At 40.4% G+C, this 21,733-nt stretch overlaps 1 protein-coding gene across 3 annotated transcripts; it reads left to right on the top strand.

Annotated features, from left to right (window-relative positions):
* The first annotated feature begins 10,997 nt into the window (after positions 1-10,997).
* ARGLU1 (arginine and glutamate rich 1) lies at positions 10,998-21,489 on the top strand. 3 transcript variants are annotated; one of them, XR_015184005.1, is made up of 5 exons: positions 10,998-11,569; positions 15,562-15,787; positions 18,124-18,207; positions 19,452-20,171; positions 20,556-21,489. XR_015184005.1 is itself a non-coding variant. In XM_086476757.1 (4 exons), the coding sequence occupies exons 1-4, from the start codon at positions 11,214-11,216 to the stop codon at positions 19,614-19,616; spliced, it is 831 nt and encodes a 276-aa protein (XP_086332883.1). In that variant the 5' UTR covers positions 10,998-11,213; the 3' UTR covers positions 19,617-21,489. The 3 variants fall into 3 exon arrangements, 1 of the variants encoding a protein (XP_086332883.1); XM_086476757.1 differs by having other exon boundaries at positions 19,452-21,489; XR_015184006.1 differs by lacking the exons at positions 19,452-20,171; positions 20,556-21,489 and having other exon boundaries at positions 15,562-17,696; positions 18,124-18,161.
* Positions 21,490-21,733: the final 244 nt, after the last annotated feature.

Raw genomic sequence — 21,733 nt, 5'->3', positions numbered from 1 at the left:
CACAGCCGTATGAAAGGATCCCTGCACAATGACCACTATCAGTCTTCAGCTATCAACTTAGTTTCAAGTTTGGCTTTCTTTCAATATGGAAAATATATTTAACATCGAAATACCAAAAAAGCTACAGGCATAATAAAAAAATAGCATTATTAGAAACACCAATGCGCATGGTCTGTGTTTTTCGTTCCTATGCTGCAATTAAGTTCTAAAAAAGGATTTTGCTTATAACCACGATTCAGTTTTCTAATTTGTTTTTGTAACAAAGAAGCTCAAGAATTCAAAGTGATATTTTTCTTTCTCTTCTGTTCTCCAGGGTAACTAACAGGAAGTAACAATACTAAAAGACTGATCTCATTTAGGGGCTAGTGATGCCCATCCTAGATGCAAAGGAGACAGAAAAACTCAAAGATGCCGTAAAAAAAAAAAACAAAGGAGAAGACCCTGAAACTCTTGGAAGGCCTGCCCTAATGTTAATAGCTAACCTAACAAATGGACATCACTGAAACAAAGGAGAAAAAAAAAAAAAAAAAAAAGTCAGGAAAGAAGATCTAACCAAGTGGCTTTGTCTTCCTGCAGATGAAAAGCAACATGCCATGGGCATTATAGAAGGGCAGTAATCGGTGTGTTGGGAACACCCAATGCCCTTTCATTCTCTAGCCAAGAGGACTGAGCTTATGTTATACAATCTAACCCTTCCCAACAGCATTAGCCTGGACCCTTATCACAGCATCGCCTTTCAATCACTTCCAGCACACACTCAAGCTTGAGAAAGTGGTACTTGCCATAGCACAGTGTTTTCTGTGGTAACCCCCAGTGAACTAGGAACAAACCAGCCCACTACTCTGCTACAGGCTGCTAGTAAAGATAAGATCACCGGGAACGCAGAACGGTTTGCACTGTGACAAAGCTAAACTAGATGGTGCCACTCAGTGAGGTTGCCTCCGAGAAAGTGCAGTTAGGGCTGTGACTGCACTGTCAGGCAGACTGGAAACACGACCAGAGCACTGCACAGCTTCCTTCTGTCTCGCTCACCACACACCTCTCCATTAAGAAATAATAATGCCTGTTACAATTTGGCCTTAACAGGCTTTGCCAGTTTGAACTTAAACTGTACTGGTTTTAAATAGGGTCTTGCTGCTGTACAAACATACTCCATTATTAATGTATTTTTCAAGACTATACGAATCTTTTCCTGAAATTGCCAAAGTCATGATTTAGGGATATCTTTTTTTGCAACAGCAAGCTTTGCTCATTTATTTCCTGGTAGGTGAACTTCACTGTTCAAGAAAAAACATTATACATGCCCTCCCATTACTGATATTCCATTTCTGTTTCTGTCACCACAGAAAGTGAGCAAAGAAAGTTACTGGTCTGTGATTTGGAAACTCCCTTGCCTACCATAAGCTGTGTGGCTGTAAGCACAGCTCTCCTGCAGGCTCCGTTCCTCATTTATGAAGCAGAGATAATAGCAACTGCTTGCTTGCTTCACAATAGCATTGTGCAGTTAAACACAATAAACCCTCAGAAACACTGTGGTCATCAGAAGAGTAAAGGAGCAAAGGCAAAAATCAGGGCATATTTATTTTGCTGGCAAAGCACTGGTCTCAGAGCAGTAAGGCAAACACATCCTTGGTGTAATGACAGGTAGGGTTGCAAGCGAGATGCGTTTGGCCTGTTGCTTTTAACTGGTATTGTTTCTGTTGCTAGCTTTTCAGAACACCGCAATCAAATAATTATTGTTTCCTTGGTTGCAAACTATTTTTCTTTTATTAGTAACACCGACCTTTGTTTATTCTTCTTCCTCCCATGGGAAATTTCAACACGCCTCCAGAAGGGATGTTGTATGACTCTCATTTATAATGGGATCACTCCCTTTCTTCCCAGGGGAGGCTTTCTCTTTCCATTTTTTCCTCTCTTGTGTTTGTAGACAGGGACACCAAGTCAAATCTCTGCTGTGTTCACATTCATGTGATCTGAACAAGATGAACAGATCAGCAATTCTCACACATTTGCCTAGGAGACGTACAGCTGAAGAGAATACATCTCAGACACCATTTAAACTGTTTAACATTCATTCTGGCAACATTAGCAACAGACCATATAGAAAAGTAGTATCGAAAATACATTTTTGTGGGGGTTTTTTGTTTCTTTCCTTAATGCAGTGAGTGCCTTCTGGGGTTTTGCAGCCTTCATTTCTCTGCTTTTTGGCTTTTCACTTCCTACTTGTTTTCTCACCACGCTCATTCCTTTCTCACCAATGCACGCATTTTACTATCTGTCCCGTCTTACTCACTCACAGCTTCTTTCTTGGTGTAGCTTTGTCCTCTTTAGTTATCCCTCCACCCCCCACACCTGATCGCACTCTTCCAGATACATAGTTTATTTTGCTTTCTTATCATAACTACTACCCTTTGTCCTAGAAAATTCTTTTCTTTCACGAGGTCATCGTGTACTTCTGTCACTCTCATTTGTAGCCCCCAGCTTTGCTACTGGCAACTCCTGCTGATGACAGATGTCTCGCAATCAGCTGCAAGCCTGCTCTTGGCTCCAAGCCTGGGGGAAGCTCCAGACTTTTTTCACATTTGCTCTTTGCAGCAGCACTTTTATACAGATGCACCAAAGTCACCTTTTCCTGAAGTACAGCTTCTTAGAGAATTCCAGGTCCCTCTGCACCAGCAGGACCGAATACCTGTAGAAACAGCTTGAGAAAAATTGCAGACAATGCAATCCTGCAGGGTGAGTAAGTATGGATGGCATTTTGCCCTGAGAGTCCTGTTTTGAGCAGTCAGAGCATGTCAGTGCATTATTTCATTGCCTAATATACACAGCAGGAGCTCTGGACTTCAGTGTGCAGATGAACCTTCATCATACCAACCCTAAGCTACATACATCCTCCTCCACCATCTAGCGCAATACTTTCATCTCTTCCCATGGCTCCTGCGCCATTCAACCTCAGTACTGCCTTCCCCCACCCGTTTCTTCTACTTACCAAGCCAGAAAGAATACATAATTGTCCAATGAGGAGGAGCTAAACAAAGAGAATCTAGGGTGTGCTAACTCATCAACCAACTAGCAGGAAAGTCTACAAATTCAGATTGGCTAGATATTCCAATGCTATATACATTCAGATTGGCCTGTTGCCTATCTATCAGATGCTGTCAGCCAAATGCCACAGTCTTCTAGCCTGCAAAAAAAATTGGTTTAAGGGGCTATGTCTGTACAGATCCAATATAGAAAGTAATTGCGTCAGCTCTCGGTCTGCACTTTCTACAATATCTATGTGTTTCTGAGCAAAGAAGCCAACATCAAAGGACTTGCTAACCCAGCTCTACGTCACGTTAGTGGCTATATCTGCATTAGCAAGTAGGACTTCGCAACAGAAAGTCTGTGAACTATGACAGTGGCTGCCAAGAACCAGATGCCCACGTTACATGCTTTTGGGAAGTGCTTTACTTTCCACTAGCTCTAGACTAGTCCTGCAGACTGAAACCCCAGTAGCAGTTGGAGTCCTAGAAGACATCATCCAATTTTGCAGTAACACAGAATGGTTCAGGCTGGAAGGGACCTCAGGAGTTCATCTTGTTCAACATGCCCTGCTCAAGCAGGGCCACTTACAGCTGGTTGCCAAGGACTATGCCCAGAATACCTCAAAGGATGGAGACTCCACAACCTCTCTGGACAACCTGTACCAGTGCTGGGTCCCCCTCACCATAAAAGAAAGTGTTTCTTTATGTTCAAACAGAACCTACCATATTTCAGTTTTTACTTTAGACTTAGTCTTATGCAAAAAGAATCCAGTTTACCCAGTCTGAGACCACTCCAATGCAATCAAATTAATGTTTGAGAGATTTGCTTCAACAAGACCACAACCCTTTATCCTAGCTGAAACGCTGCTGTAGATTCATTCACACATGGTTCTACTACAACCACGTTCTGCCACCCTTATTCACAACCAGCACTGCCTGACTTCAAAAAGTGGCATTTACTATAGTATTTCTTTAAATGTTTTAACATGCTGTGAGCAGGTTTTTTCTTCCTCCTTAGCTGCCTCCCTGTCTCCAAAAATAGGACACAAAGTAAAATACATAGAACTGTCTAAACACAAATATGCCACCATTATGTTTTGCAGTGGTTTAAATCATAGAAGGATGTGCTTCATCCATTCAAAACTTGGTAATAAGGCAAATAAGAGATAAAGGAGAAAGATTAGTGCATCCCGTTCCACATTTACTTCGTTTCCCACATTACCAAGATTCTATCCCAAGAATTCAAAAAGCTGCAATTAGCATCCGTGATAGAAAGCCGAAAACAACTTTACCAAACTTGTATGTCAACAGAAAACACTGTCAATAACCAGTAACCACATACACATTGATGTCAGTCATATCTCTAGAAAAGTACATACAGGCAGGGGGATTGGAACTAGGTGATCTTTGAGGTCCCTTCCAACCCAAACTGTTCTATGATTCTATGATTAGATATTCCATGCACTTAGAAGCCTATCCTGCTCTAACACGTTACCAGCTTAGACACAGACTCAAACAAACGAGGCCTCAAGCCCATTTTGAAACCAACGCACAGCAGGGCCAATGGCAGATTAAATGCACTGTGCACAGACACTACAGAGCGTACCGCTGCGTACAGCATGACACTACCCTGCGTAAGCAGTCGGTTGGACGCTATGCGTGCTGAGGGCACCCAGTGGTCAGAGCTTTGTGATCGATCAAGACAGCCCTGTTTTAGTATTGTTGAGGTCACGGTTACGGTTACAGCTCTGTGGCAGATCACCAGCTGGGACAACAAAGTCAGTCAGATCACTCATGAAAATGCAATTCAGTTTGCCCCGCACAATTGCTGCCATTGCAGTTTTAAAAAAATAGCAAACCATCTGCAGACAAGTACTACGGACATAATTTAGGAATAAAAGACATAAGGAACAGTAATAGAGTCAAACAACACATGCCACAACATTTTCGATGTCTTCCAAAAAGAGTGAAGGGCCATTCTAATGAAAACTCCCAAAAGGATGGACTTCAAAATCCCTCTTTTCTCTCTAATATTTTGTTTCACTTAAGATAACTAAGAAAGATATCTACAAGTACAGTCTCTCAGCTTTTGCTGTTTTAATTTAGGTTTTGACTTTTTTTTAAAAAGTTTAAAATATTCTGTTAAAATTAAAATGTATAATTGCACCATGCCCAAATGCTTTATTCCTTCAACCTTTAACCTAGCTAGTCAGGGAAATGAATTAATGAATCAACTTGCAAAATGAAGCCCTACTTTTGTGAATACAGGAGGTAGAATCTGGCACTCGGAAGACTTCCTGCTAAACTGGCTTGCCCATATAGACAGCATATTTGTCTTATACTTTTTTAACGAAACATTTTAAGAAAGTAATAACTGCTATTCTCTGCCCATTAATATGTGCAAATGTTAAAGTTCATCAATTTGCATGGTGGTAAGAACAACAAGGTTTCATTCGACCTTTTTTGATAAAATTTTAACAGAATAGCTGTTAATATTCAAAAATGCTTCAGGGTCAATTCCCATTAGTTGTGGTAACATTGATTTAATTTTTAAGTGTAGGTGGGATGCTTTTCCCATACCCGCAACCTTATTTTTATCATAAACAAGTTACTTCTTGACTACTTTTCAAAAAAAAAAAGTAACCATTCCCAGTCATTTTCATATCCATACGGAAGAAGTGGGACTGCTAGACATATTAGTGTGTGTAAAGAAATCGGGAGGAAAAAAAAATCTGTAAAAATACAAATAAAATATGCAAAATATTCTGGATATAAAATTTCCACAGCCAGTACTTCATCCAAATAGTTTTTCAACAAGAATTAGGAACTCGTAAAACACACATGCTAACTAGGAGTCACCAAGCCAAGCGGAAATGCTGTACAGGGAGGCGTGGCCATCACCCCGTTAAAGCCAAGGTGTCTGAGTCAGCACCGCAAGGGTGGCATCTTCATCTGTTTAGGAGCCAAAAACTGGAGCCCTCTCCTGAGGGCAGTGCCTACAGTAGCCTTTGAAGAACTGAGCATGGCTCACCCCTTTTGAAACACAGCTGCCGTGGGAGGGGGCATGTTATGCAACACCCGAGCAGTTACAGCACCTGCCAAGTTTTGTGCTCTAGCTCTCAAGATTATCCCTGTTTCTTTTCTCATGATTATTTAACAAAATTCAAAACCGGTCTTTTGAACAGACTTAAATCCAGGGCAGCTTGCTCCCCCCCTTCCAGAGTACCAGAGTCATGAGGCTACAACCACGTTGCCTCCTGCAGCTGAACACGTCTATCCTGTATTTTGTGACCTTCACTTGGTTTCAGTTGAGGAAGCAGAAGGGGACTTTGCCCCTAACTCCCTTCTCACTTCACTCCAGCCTAGACAGTGGCCTGGTCATTAACATACTGTCATGGGAAGGGAGAGACACTGATATGAATGAAGACACACCTGAATCCAATTTTCTTGCTTGTCCAACTAGTCTAACCACTATGCTAACCACTGGATCATGAGCAACCTGGTTTTGAATAACAGTGTCCGTTGCTACTTTGGTTTGTTTTAATGGTGGGGGTGGATTTTAAGGAATTATCCAAGTATTCACATTGGATCAGTCCCTCATTAGGCTTAGACAACACCTCAACTCATTTCTGATTGGCTTAAGTCCATCGTTACACATACCAAACACCACAATTTCTATGAAGCCTTTCAGATAAATCAGAATATGCCTACAGAGTTCAAATAGCTCCATGATTATGCAGCTGCTGAAGAAGGTTGGTTGGATTTTTATTACTGTCAGCCTTCAATGAATCAAGTCTTAGGTCCAGATATAAATAATTACAGTGATATTGCATCTGCATACTTCATACAATATGAATGCTTTTTAAAGAATATTCACCATGAGAAAAAGGCGTACTACTGTGGATACACAGCCTGCAGATCAGTGTCTCAAGCTATGATCAAAACTTATGTTCACCACTTCTAATAGTAGTCAAGAGCTTTTGTTCAGGGCCTAAATGGACTGGGCAATGGCAACAAAACAAGCGAACAAACGTTCTTTTTTCCCCTCCTTCTATGCAGAAAGAAGAAAATAAACCAAATATTAAAAAGAGTGTTAAGTGGGTTTACATAAAATAAAAATCAAAAAGTGTCCTCTCTGACATTGACAATTAACGTCATTTTAAAATTCCCACTAAACTAAATCCACATGGGAATGAAAATAGGTACTGTTTTAAACTAATTTGAATATCATACATCCACACACATCCTGATTATTCAAGCTGTATCTTTTTTTATATCCAAATTACAAAACACTTTCAACAGCATTCTGCATAGTATCGCTCATTTTCCAATATGATTATCATCTGAACATATGGAAAATAGGAGTATTTTAACTAATAACTATACTTATGTATACAATCTATCCAGCCTTTCTGTATAGCTACAATATACAGAACCCTTTCCATTTATTTAATTTGTCATTGTACAGAGTTTCCTCTCCAGTCTTTCAATTAAAAACATTTTTCCCCTTTTCAAAGGAGTCCTTTGCAGCAGCAGTTTTAATGACTTATTCTCTTAAGTTTTAGAAAAGATACTTCCCTTTCTGCCAACTGTTCCATGCTCCTGCCATGCTTTCCTCACAGCTGTTCTGCTGGTCTCCCAGGTGCTTCATCTCCCTACCTCTGCAGCTTAGAACTCTACAGTGCTGCTAAAAGAGAAACAAAGCAGCTGACAGAAAATGCATAAGCAAAACAAGCAACTTTGGCATTAGGCGTAACAACAAAAAAAAAGTGATTAAGTAATACAGCTTTTACACCTGCGTAGCTTCTGTGATCTGTGTGACATGAATCACAGCACTGACTCACACTTAAAAAAAACCAACCCAAATCCTGTATACATAGCTTCTGACCTTGTAATAAACTCAGGCTGAAATAGCTACTTTGAAAGAACCAACACACATTTAGACCACTTCTTTTTTTTTTCCCTCCAAGAACATAGCTCTTCTGTGTTACTCCCACCCTTTTACTATTGTGAGCCAGACTACGCCAGATGACAGTAAATTATATACCAAACACCTTATCCTATTGCTTTCTTTCCCTGTTTACCCTCGAGAGTTCTTCCATTTTTAGACCTGTTACAAAGATCTTACATCCAGCTGTGCAACACTAACACAAACCAAAGTAATTCACCTTTAATCTCCCAAGATTCCTCTTGACCCAGCTAATGACAAAAATGACGGTGTAAGTGAGAGCAGGTATGATCTGGAGATTATCAGAACACAGTATCTCCACAGGGCTACCCCCAAATGCCTACAGGTTGAGATTTCATGTGATGATAGTAGCCAAGGTAAAGAAGGGTGAGGTGCTTTAATTATGCCACCATTTGGCTGTCAAATAAGGTGTTTTCCAACTCTAAGGCAACTGTTTTAAGCAGCAAATTATGCATTTTAATATACTGAGATTTATTAAAACAGAGAAAAAGAATGCAAAAACACAAGACTGCACAGAAATGAAGTACAGCTACTAAACCACGGATTTACATGCGATTAAAAACTCAGAAATTCTAAAATTATTTCAGACAGAAAAAAATTACATGAGTTTAATCAAATGCTTAAAATTTTGAAAGGGAACCGACATGGGAAATGACCATCTTCTTTTTCAATTAACTGAAAACAAGAAACAAAATTACTTAATGAAACAAGGTTCTTAAATTTACAATTTTTCAGCTCTCAGGAATGTATTTAAGAGGAAAATTATCTTTTTCCAGAAGTACCAGAATTTAGTCCTCATAAATAACAAAGTAAATAGACTAATGACCTTAACCTAGTATAGTTATTAAAAATCTCATGTTCTTATTAATTCAATAAGGTTTTTTTTAAAACTGAGATGGAGCAATACTATAAGGGATTTGATAAAATTATTTCATTATACCGTATTACATAACTTCTTAATTTCACACAATCATGATTAATTTTCTTATAAAATATTGTATATTGGATGTTACAGCTCTGATGAATCAATATTACTAAACAAGAATAGAATTCTGCAGTTCAAATTGGTATTTCTTCAGACAACCAAGGTGCTAAATATAGGTTCTGTTAATAGCAATTTACCAAGGAGAAAATTCAGCTTATGATGAATATTTTTAAAATTTATACTTCCTTTTTTTTTTTTTCCCTTCTACATTCTAGATCAGGTTTGGTACATCCAATATCGAATCTAGTACTAATAAAATTATGATAGAACTTTCAACCAGAACCTGTTGCATCATATGAATTTAAATGTTCCAGTACTCAATTGTAGCCAAATTGCTGTAGAAATTACGCCAGCTGGAAACTCACCTACCCAGTCTGGAGCTAAAAGGTCTGATTGTCAACTTCCTTAGTTACCTGCTGCATGAACTTCCCCAGGGCTAAGAGACAGACAAGTGAGCCCAGGGTCTGTGACTCTGGAATTCCTGCCATGCAGGTTTCACAATGTCCATTACTCTGCTGTTACTTCCAAAGTGGCCTGTCAGAAAAATGCTTCAATTTTATTCATTTTTGGTACTAATCAGAGTAAATCTGAATTTCAGAATAAGAAAATCCTCCTTCAAGAAAAATAAGTCAGACAAAATAATCAGATGAAAAGACCTTTAGAGCTTGGATTTTGTCCAGTAACTAAAGGAAAGTTTTGCAAAATGCACTTAAAACTTATTGACATGTAAGCCTATTTAAAAAAAAAAAAAAAAAAAGAGCACAAATTGTGAAAGATATCAAGGAACTAATTTCCACTGAAAGAGATGGCTTTATCAAGCTATCTACAGCTTGCACCAGTTCACCTGAGATCAAGAATAACATCAGTTCTAAATGTTACAGCAAAAAAGACTTTAACAATTCCATGCCAGGACTGGGATAAAAACCTCATAAGGAGATGTCTGCTGAACCACTAGTTCATACTCTCCACTTGACCTGAAGCTGCTTCCTTAGCCTACATACCTGTTGTTAACAAAGCACAATAATGTGTCCAGGTAAACCCACCCTAAGTAGTCAAAACAGCCATTCACTGTGCCACGTTAGAGATTAGCTGCAACGAAATAAACCCCAGTGACTATGTGATTCAACAGAGGACTCAGAAAAACTAATTTTCACGATTTATTAAAGGGCTTTAATTGTTTTTCATAACTTCCTTAATCTGCAGTGATAGACTCCCTCTGTCCCCCGTGTCAAAACAAAACCAAACCAAAAAAAAAAAGAAAACAAAACCAAACCCAAAGCTCGACAAAGCTTCGGTTAAATACGGCCATTCCTTCTCCGTGCAGCTCCGCGGCACGGGACGCGAGGCTGCTCCCGCGGGCTGCGGCTCCCCGGGCAGTGCACGGCGGGCACCGGCCGACGGGACCCCACGGCCAGGCCGCTCCAGCGGGCAACCCTTGCGCCGCAGGCTCAGGGAGGCCGGGGAACACCCGCGGGCGGCACCGCACCTGCCGGCCTCGCCCTTCCACGCTCCCCGAGGCGGCCTCCCGAACTGGCTGGACCCCCAAACACCTCGAGTCCCCCCACAGACCTTTCCCTCCCAAGCCCCCCTCCACCCCCTCCCGTCGGGCCCTTCAGGAGCTGCCCTCAGCGCGGCCGGGCCGGAGCCCCACTGCACTAACGGCAACCGGGCCTACGGCGCGGCAAGCGCGGCAGCACCGCTCGAGGCGGCGGCGAGCGGGGCAGCTCCCAGAGCACGGCGGAACCCCAAAGGCCACAACCGCCCCGGCGGCCCCGAGCCCCCCCGAAACAACCCCACAGCCGCCGGCGGACCAAGCGCGGGCGGCGCGCATGCGCGCAGTAGAAGCGCTGCCTGACGGGGTTTCCTCCCCGAGCGACGCCTGCCATTGGCTGTCGAAAATTACCGAGTGCTTTCGTGCTGCTTCGGCGCGACGCCGAAGGATGGGGGTGGGGGAGCAAACGGCTCGAGCGCGGCGCAGTGCATTGTGGGGCGGAAGAGGAGAGTCACCGCTGTGCTAGGGCCGCCATCTTGCCTGCGTCCGGACTTGCTCCCGCTTTCGGGGCCTGCGCCTTCTCCTCGCGGCGCAAAGCGGTGCAAAGGGAGAGGACGAGGGGCCCGCCCGGGCGGTGCTGATGCGTGCAGAGCCTCCTCGCACCTCTCTCGGGCGCCGCTAGCGAAGGGGGCGGGGGTGGTCGGGCAGTCGCCGGCGCGGCCTCTCCTCTCCTCTGCCGGGATGGGTCGGTCCCGCAGCCGGAGCTCGTCCCGCTCCAAGCACACCAAGAGCTCCAAGCACAACAAGAAGAACCGGAGCCGATCGCGGTCGCGCTCCCGGGAGAAGGAGCGGGCGCGGAAGCGCTCCAAGTCCCGGGAGAGCAAACGGAACCGGCGCCGGGAGTCCCGGTCCCGCTCCCGCTCCAACACGGCCCCCTCCTCCCGCCGCGACCGGGAGCGGGAGCGCGATCGCGCCTCCTCCCCGCCCGACCGCATCGACATCTTCGGGCGCACGGTCAGCAAGCGCAGCAGCCTGGACGAGAAGCAGAAGCGGGAGGAGGAGGAGAAAAAAGCGGAGTTCGAGCGGCAGCGGAAAATGTGAGCCCCGGGTTTGGGCTGGGGGCTTCGGGGGCGGCGGTGGGGAGTGGTGAGGGGGTGGGGGAGGAGAGGAGGGTGCTCTGTGCCCGGGTGCCTTTCTCTGCGCACCTTCCTTCTCCAGACTAGGGCCGCCTGCGGCGGGGGTGCAGGCGCGGAGGCCCTCGCTGAGGCCTGACTTCTGCCTGTTTTCCCGCCACCCTTCCCCTCCCTAACAGCCGGGCTCCCGCAGGGGCGCTGGAGCCACCCGCTCGCCGCCGGCTCAGCTCTCCCCGATCCGCCGCCGCCGCTCCCTTGCGCTGTTCTGAAAGTTCTCTCTGCGGCGGAGGCCTCCGCGCCCCGGAGGCTTTGTGCTTCACCGCCGCCCTGCCCGCCCCTCCCCTTTGTTGCGTGGAGCTCGTTATGCGTCGAGCGGACGCATCTGAAGTTGCTCGACTTAGGGTTTAAGAAGTGCTATGCAACCCTTGTATTAATACGGAGGGGGGTGGGTGTTTTCCTGCCAAATGGGACAGTGAGATCCGGTGATTTGTTTCATTTGAAAGCTTTTTCAGTTTTCGTTGTGGGGGATGTGGTTAGTTATGAAGCCTACAGAGACAGATAAATTCTGTTTTAATGAACGCTGGATGTACATTAAGATCTTTAGCAGTATTGTGAAGTTATGAAAGAGACCTTTATGCAGTAGAGATAACAACGGGTTTAACAGTTGTGATAAAGTGACTCTCCTTTGAGCGTTAAGCTTGCTTGTTGGAGTACTGAATCCAGAAATAGCACTTGTTTGTAAGTGTGAAGTCAAGTACTTCTGCTAGTTCTTAGGTGGAGCTTTGCGTTTTATTTCAGCGATACTGTTGTAATGAAATACTGATTGTAGTTTAGAAGGCTTGAGCACCCCGAGTTGACACTTTCATTTTTGTTTGTCGATAATCTACTTGGCCAACTTCAGAACTTGACAGCAATGTCATCAAGAACTTGCCTAGTAACACAAACGCATGTGAAGATGTCGAAGGCTTTTTGAATTATCGATCCTAACTTTGTGGTTTATAAATTTTATTCAGTACCTAAACTGATAAAAAAAAACTTCATGCCTATCTGCAGGGAAGAATTGGAACATGCTTAACAACTTGAGAATACAGTGAATAGCTTATCTTAGTATTCTGGAGCTGGTTTAGTTCATAGTAAGTAAGTTTTCTGTATAAGTTAGCTTTCAAATTTTAAAATACTCGTGAAGTCTGTATAGGAGGAATATGACATTTGAGTGATATTGCCACAGAGTAGTAAACTTTTGAGGGAGAAACAATCTTGGAAAAGATTTGATAGAGAATTTTGATGCTTCTAGAATACACTTTAAATTTCAAAAATAAAAAGCAATAAAACCTAATAGATTAGAAGTCTATGGTATTTGAGTAAGTCACCTGTAAATTGTGTTATATATGTTAGTGTACAACATGTTAGCAAAGGAAAGAAGTACTTTCTTGCTGACTGAATTAAGTAGTGGACAGTTCATATATTTGAAAGTGATTTTTTTATTCTCGTGTCTGTTCAAATCTTAATACATAGCCTAACTTCTGCGTTTTCCTGTAATGCTAGTTTTCTATAAAGGCCTTGCAAATACAACATTTTTTTTCTTTCAGAAATTTGCTGAAATTTAAGCAGTTAATTTTCTGCAGATTTTATAAAATTAGTCTTTAAGAAGTAAATGGAGCATACTAAAAATACATTCACATTAATGACTTATCTTTTGCTCTGAAGTTGTGGCTCAGTAGATCAGGATGATGAACTGTATGTAAAATATTGTAAGTTCATGCAATTTTTAAAAAATAATTAATAGTTGGTATAAACTGCAGGAGAAATCACTGAGGTTTATATCTGTGTTTATAATTTTATTTTATGGATAAGCTCAAAGCTATTATATACGTGTAATATTATCATTGCCTATGAATGTGAAAAGATGTATTTGCTTGGTTTAATTAAATTTGAGTGGAACTTGTTGGGGTGAGAAGACTGAAACTTGTGCGGGCTCAGTGTTTAATTTGAATGCATCATCAGTTGCTGAGGATATTTGAAAACTTATTTCAGACATGAGTGTCAGGCTTTTTTTGTAACTAACGTACTATCTTTATTCAAGTAGCTAACTGTTATTCTAGGTTTCTGCCATGTTAAACATAAAGCTAAAACAGTTGAGTAAAACATGTGAATATGAGCTTTCTGAAAAATTATTTCTGTAGAATCACTCTTAGGTATGCTAAGGTGTATCAGTACAGGATGGTGAGAGTACTCACTGCTGAATAAATACTCAAGAAAGGGAAGAAAAACCTTTAAAAATAAAAGGGTATTTAGTATATAAAGGATGTTTAAAAACTTGTCCAAAAAGAATCGTAGGTAGTGACTTAGCACAGACACACTAACAGAATGGGGTTGATGCATTTTTCTGCATGGCGGTGGTGGTCTAGCGTTTTTCTACTTTTCTGAAAAAAATCACCTCAAGATATCTTGTGCTGCTTTAGGAAGAATGAATGCTGGCCTAATGTGCCACCGTATGGGTTCGCTATCTCTTGAGCAATGTAAGAATAAAATTTGTCTTATGGGGCTGAGTGTTAAAGCTGAGAGTTCCAAAACTCTTTACTGAAGAAGGACCATCTGTTTGGTTAAGTATGTTTTTGAAAAGAAGATACCTGAACAGGGGAAATGGGGAGCCTTTCACCTCAGCATTTCACATGTTTATATCGATCCGTAATCCCTACTTCATCATCTCATTTTGCATGTTTGCAAGTTGTACACTGGGAAATGTAAAAGTTAGTAAATCCTGTAACTTTTTTTTTTTTTTAAATGAGTTTGTTTTATGTCTCTCAATTTAAATAAGATAGGAAAATGCAAACGTTATGAAAATGACAGGATATTAGGATATTACAACAGTAGTTGCTGTTCTAAATCGTGGAGTTCTAGTGCTGACAGGCCAGAAGATAGGTTTATAAGATTGTTCTGTACTTCACAGAATACTTAAAATAAAAGTTCAACTTCAAGGTTAAAAAGAACAACCTTCTCCCTAAAGCCCATAATAATTCTAAATAAATAGTACTCTATGAAACCTAGCTATGCAGTACTCACTTTTGTTGGTCTTTGGATATCTAATTGCCATGTCATACTAGTAATTACTAACTGGAAGATTTTTTTTCTTCATTTGGTAATAACCTGTGAATTGACCCAATCTTTTTTGTGTCCTTTTTAATCAAAACTTAAAACAGCGATCAGTCTTAAGTGATAATGCTGCTGCTAAACAAAAATAAAGAAAGAAGACATTCGAAAAGACTTCCAAAATTCAAAACATGGAAAACTGTAAAGTTTACAAGGATTTCTCTAGCACTTGGTATGGGTATATTTTATTTTGGTTAATTACAGTAGAAACAAGAGTGCTGCAATAAAATAGTTAAGGAGAGCTGAGATATTTAAAATTTGACAAGGTAAATGATTGGATAACTAGATTACAGATACCACACCTGGAATTCTTGTTAAAAGAATTCAAATTAGAAATTCTGTTGCTTCTGTCTTCTATTTTAGTTATTAGAGATTAGTTTGGTACCTCTGAGGTGATGGCTTTAAGACAAGATTTTTATAAGATACTGCTTCATGTGGCTTAAAATTGAGACCATTTAAATTCCTGAAGGATAGCCAAAGTTGGATGGAGTCTTTTTTTTTTGTTTTCTTCCCCCCCCCCCCCCTAAAAATGAGGGGGAGAGCTGTCTTCTTAAGATATGGAAAGATGCTAAATATGGTATGATCTGAATGGGTTCCCTGTGGTAGGAGCACTGATTGCCTGAATATCTACTTTCCTTAAATGTAGGGCAAAGCATTCTTTAAATATATGATCTGTGTGTATAAGGTATAAAACCCTTCAAAAGTGGTTCAGTAGCGTGGCTGATGCTCTGTATTCAAAAGAGTTTGTTTCAGTGCAGCAATTCTTTACTGATTAAAAAGGTAATCCTCATGTTTGCATTTTGTAGTCGTCAACAAGAAATTGAAGAGAAACTCATAGAGGAAGAAACTGCTCGAAGAGTGGAAGAGCTTGTGGCTAAACGTGTGGAAGAAGAGTTGGAGAAACGGAAGGATGAGATTGAGCGAGAGGTTCTCCGCAGGGTGGAGGAGGCTAAGCGCATCATGGAAAAACAGTTGCTCGAAGAACTCGAGCGACAGCGACAAGCTGAACTTGCAGCACAAAAAGCCAGAGAGGTAACGCTCGGTCGTTTGGAAAGTAGAGACAGTCCATGGCAAAACTTTCAGTGTCGGTTTGTGCCTCCTGTTCGGTTCAGAAAGAGATGGAATACAGCAAATCTAATTCCCTTCTCGTATAAACTTACATTGCTGCGAAACTTAATTTCTAGCCTATTCAGAGGAGCTCACTGATACTTAAACAGTTACTCTCCTAAAACCTGAACAAGGATACTTGATTTTTAATGGAACTGACCTACATATTTCAGAATTGTTTGAAACTTTTGCCATGGCTGCAGGATTTATCAGCGGTCCTTTCATTTTTGGGGAAGGGTATTGAAAATCTGTAATTATGTATCCTTCATTTGTTTCATTTTGTTTACCTAGACTGTAAGAGGCTTTTGCCTTCAGTCAGGCAAAAAAAGCAGGGTCCAGCAGTGAGCTGCAGTACCTGTCTTTAACAAATAGGTTTCTTACTCTTCATTTAAAATGAACGTTTTCCTTGAGGACTAATTCTGGGACTTCGAGTGGAAGCCCATCCACGTCTTCACGAAGGATCTATGTCCAAATCATTATATCCATTTTTAATAACTACTAACAACTCCTTTTTTTTTTCCCTAGAAGTTATAAAAGAGCAGGTTGCCCTTGTCTGAAGTCAAGCTGAACATGTGACTTGGGTGTTTTTTGTGGGTTTTTTTTTTTTTTAATCAGCAGCTGGAGCAGAAGCTGAAAATGTCTTTCTGTGAGACAGTAATTTGCTACTAAAGGCTTTGATGCCTGCACCAATCATTCCAGGATCCAGAAATTTCAAGACAAACTTTAAACTGTAAAGGAAATTTGTGTAAATAGTTCTGAGTCTCAAATGCCTTTTTCACTCTGTACCTCCTACACAGTTTATTTCAAATTAATATTTTGATTGGCTTACAAAAGGAAAGACGGTAGCAATGGAGCTTTCGCCGTCATACTAAATGTGACTTGTCTGTCACATAGTATCTTTAAATGAAAAATTAAAAAACCCCAGAATACTGAGTTACAACTAATATTTAGAATATTAAATTGCACTTGTTTCACAAATTCAGACCTTACTATGGAAGAATTTAAGTCTAATTTAAATGTCTGTAGTCAGCAAATGCTTCGTGTATAGAGGTTTTCACTTAATCAGACAGATGACTTTTTTTTTTTTTTAAGTGTTTTTGCTGTTGTCAGTGTGATGTGGAGAAGTCCCATTGATTCTTTATAACACAGAATAAACTTCCATGCCTGGAGTGAAGTGTGCTAGCTAGTAGCTGGTTACTAGTCATAGTAAGAAGTTTTCTCTTCATATGCTTGCTTTGTTCGTATTAACTTTTTTTTCTTACACAGACACAAACCTCTGGCTAACTTTAAATCTTCCAAATATTAAAATAATTCGGATATATATTATGTGAAGTGAAACACCTCAAAAACTTTCACGCAGTCTTCATATTTATGAGTTGCATAACAGAGTTCCATAAAATTCACCAAGAAAACAACAATTACAAGGCTTTATTTCCTGATCTTGCCTTCCCTGGACTCCTGAATTCCAAGTTCAGACTGCAAAACGACAGTTTCAGCTGTCTTAAAATTGTCAAAATATTGAATGTTAAGTCCATTCTCCCCATGAAAGAAGCCCATAGCTCCATGAAGTATGGATTACCATTTGTATTTTTCACTAACAGTAAATGTATTTTTCTTATTAATTGTTTGCCTTAGGAATGATTTACATATTTTTGTTCCTTCTTATCATAAACATCTGCATTCCTCAGCTCAGCCTTCCTTGTATGTTGTTTCTTTATAAATGGTTGAGCTGCTGATGCAGGTATTGCCAAGCTAACAGTACAAATCATTTTAAAGAGGAAGCTGGCGCGTATGGCAGCCGAGGAGCACACTCTGCAGGACACTGGACAAGACAGTAAATATTCAACTTTTAATGCTGATTAAAGGAGTATAGGTAAAGAATACGTAGGTATACTTAATTGGTGAGACAAACTATTCACTTTATTTATATTTTCTATATTACTTTTTAATTTGGTAAATACTATCCAGTTTTTGTAGTTGTCCTTGTTGATTTGTGTGATATTAAAATTCTAGTAATAAATTGTCAGGATTCTATGATTAGGGAGGGTTTAGTTGGTTGCTGTTTGGACTGGGCGGGATGATTTAAATTGAGTGCTAGAAACCAGTTTTAGTGGCTGCACAATTTACCGTTTTGAGACAAAATAGGTGGCTGTAAAGCTGCCGCTTTAAGTCAGTTCACAGAAGAATTCTGAGAAAGATTAGTGAACATGCAGAAATGAGTATTTTACTTTACTAACATCTTGCCCTGTCCTCCCCTTTAGGAAGAAGAGCGTGCAAAGCGTGAGGAACTAGAGCGAATACTAGAAGAGAATAATCGAAAAATTGCAGAAGCACAAGCTAAACTGGTATGTGAAGATGTCGTTAAGCCTGCTGTAGGGGAATACAGGTCCCTCTGCCTGATTTGCAACACAATTAAAATAAACAAATTGACCCTTTCTAGAGTTTAACTTGTCTATTGCCGGTCATGTCAGCAGCGTTGTTCTCCTTCCCTTGAGCGTAAGAGACCAGATCCTTAGCAGTAGCACTCGTCTGAAAAAAATAGTTCACGTGCAGTTAATTTAGAAGAAGATAGCTGCCTTCAGAATTTAAAAAGTACATTTTTAACTGTATCTCTCATGGAAGGTTGAAGTAAGTTTGCAAACACGTTCAGCTTCTAGAACAGAAGTGACTAATTCTGTTTTGTGGAGCAGGACAAGTACAAACTGGATTTGAGACCAGCGTAACGGTGGTGCACCAGGGCTGAAAGGGACTTTCAGCATCAGCTTCAGGTGTTGAAGTTATGAAAGTCTAGCTTGTGTTGGTCTCCAAGCCTATACAAGCAGGTGCCTGCCTCATGAGAACGTTCAGTGTGTTTTATCTGATTCTCGTCGATTAATGATAAGCCAAACCAAGCTGCTTCTAAATTCTGATTTAACTCTGTTGGTTTCAATTGCCCAGGTAATTACACCTTTTTCAGGTAAAGGTGGTGGATGCTTCTTAAAGCTGTGCTTGACTGCATCTGCTTTAGACCTCTTTCTGTTTTACCCTTTTCTCAACCTCACATGGTGAAGAGGGACAAACAGAAAATTTAAAGTATTAAGTGATGTAATGAACAAAATGGCCACCTTTAGAAGACCATGGAAGAGCTGTAGGAACTTGACTTGTCACAAATCAAGTAAAGATGGTTTTGAATTAGGAGGGGGTTTTAAATGGGTTTTAGAGCGGGGAGACCTCCGTTTGAAGGTCTGTTACTTCCTTCTATTGTGCCTTCATCTGACATCACAGGTGTCGGGGGAATTTTTCTCTATATGCACTGACTTTCTTAATTAAAATGTAATCGTTGTTTGCAAAGCCATGCTCAAAAACATTGCATGTAGCACTCGAGATTTCGATACCTCAGCTGTAAAAAGTTTTCAGTGCTTCTTTTAAACTCAATTCAAATAATCATTTTATACATAGCTTCACTGAAACCAGCTATGGCATCTAGCTCGGGTAGAACTGCTTACATACCTGTGCAGGATGGGACCTGTTTGGAAGTTAATACGGAATTGTAAATTGCTTTTATGACTACAAAATATGCTGGCTTAAATTCTACCATTTTCATATATAGGCTGAAGAACAATTGAAAATTGTTGAAGAACAAAGAAAGATTCATGAGGAGAGGATGAAACTAGAACAAGAGAGACAACGTCAGCAAAAGGAAGAGCAAAAAATTATCCTGGGCAAAGGAAAGTCTAGGCCAAAACTGTCCTTCTCACTAAAAAGCCAGGATTAAATTGCAACTCTGAACTCTTAAAAGGAAAAAAAGAAACAACAAAAAAAGCCAACAAAAAAAAAATCAAACAACTTTGTATGGTAGCTTCATGTTGAAGTGTTTTTTTTTTTGGTTTTTTTTTTCCTCTCAATTTTTTTTTTTTTTTTGTCTTTTTTGAAAGTCTGGAAAGTTAGCTTGTTCTAATAGGGGCTGTGCTCTGCAATTCTTATTTTTTTTTTAAACTTCCATTAAGTTAAACCTTATCAGATCATTGTTGCCTTTTAGAGGGTAATCTGTGCTCATCAATTTTGTTTCTGTATTAGTGGTCTGACGCAGATCAGGTCACTTTATGAACTGCAGATGATCTGATAAGGTTTTACTGACCTACTCATCAGAGTTTGACTCTGATAATTGACAGAACTTTATACTGGGTATTGCTGACTTTTAATTTTATTTTTTTTAAAGTCAGTAAATACATGAGTAAATTGCCATAGTATTACTGGACCTCTGTGGTTTATTGTTAAATCAGTGTCCTATGATACTGTCCCATTGTTGCGCTTGATGTTCCTGATACAGGTAAGGAAATAGTTTGTCATTTCTGCTATGAATACATAGAGAGAGTTCAGTATTGTCTCTGTTAGATTTGTTTTTATTACATTGACAGCATTCAACCAGCGTTCCCCATTGTGTAAATAAACCAATTTGCTGAATAAAGTGAAAGTCTTAAATTCATATGTTTAAGTAAATTTTTTTAGTACACTTCTATAAACCGCTATAAGAGTGATAATTCACATTATTAAATTCAAGACTGTAGTGGTATTTTTTTTTTAATATTGCTTTAAACTATTGTGGCTTCTCCTACTTATAATGCAAAATTACACACAGTAAAAAATCCCTGCAGTTGTGAATGTTTTTGATGGCTGCTGCTGTTTTCATGAATGTTGGTTTTTATTCTGACAGAGACTTACTTCAGCTGTAGTATCGTGTTTAAACAGCTGTTTGGCTTACTGCACCTGGACCAGTACTTCGATATCTAACCCCCTTCAGTTCACCTCATGATACCGTATATTTGTATAAGTTAAGGTAATTACCATATAATGAACCTGATGGATCCTAAAGGATTTAAAAATGGAAGTTTTTTTCTCCAAGGACTGGACGGGCTAGCATACCTGAAGTGAAAAACAGAAAGTGAGATTCTGCCTAAAAACATTGTTTCAGCGAGAAAGCAACTGTTATTCCTACGCAGATCTTGAACGTTATCCATTTATATATACAGGGTTTATTTTGAAAAATGAAACTACAGATTGAAAACTATATATAAAAATCCCCTTTTTGTATGTAATTCTTCTGCCAAAAGCTGGATTACTATAGCTTGTCCAGTTCTAAAACTGTTCCCTGTCAGTGTGCAACGTCTGTAGTAACGGTAAAGTGAAAGTTACCAGTAGTTGCCTGAGCATTTGAATGTCACTGGGCAGAGTTGGAAATAATTCCTGATGTTCCCAAAGGATCTGTTTCTGTAGACTTGGCAAATTAAATGTGGGAGCAAGTCGAGTGTGCCGCCGGAAGCAGTATTCAACGTGCTTTGTGTGAAACCTGGGCTTGGGGGCGGACTGATGTGTATCGCTTTGTCCGGTGTGTCAAGAACAATGTGAAGACAGTAAAATACCTACACTATTACTGTACTTAAATTTGTCTATATGTTGTATTACAAAAGAAGGTTAAAGGTTGCTTAATGCATAAAAACAAAAGCTGAAGCCAAATAAATCATGTACGTGACCCGTTGGCAGGGGCAGGCTGTATTTAAACCTCGACTGATACCTGTATTTCTAAAACACAAAACATCCCCTGTTCCCTTACGAGAAACAAGCTATTAAAAGTCAATACTCAAAACAGACCTATGCATTTCTGTTTCCTCTTCTAAAAGCAAGAAGCTGAGTTCTTGTACGTGCAGCTGTGGTATCAAGCGTTTTGTTCTACACCACTGGTTTGCTGCTAAATAGTAGCGTTTCTTTACACTGCGTAGGCTTGGAGGGATTATTTTCAATCGCACCTTTTAGGGCTACTGCGTGGACAAAGGGTCTCATCGCAATTAGATCACCCCTCCACACCTCCCTGCCTGTGTTTCCTTCCCCCTGCCC

The sequence above is a fragment of the Leptosomus discolor genome, chromosome 1, assembly GCF_034619465.1.
Source record: "Leptosomus discolor isolate bLepDis1 chromosome 1, bLepDis1.hap2, whole genome shotgun sequence".
Classification (NCBI taxonomy): Eukaryota; Metazoa; Chordata; class Aves; order Leptosomiformes; family Leptosomidae; genus Leptosomus; species Leptosomus discolor.
This window is presented reverse-complemented; position numbering and strand designations above follow the sequence as displayed.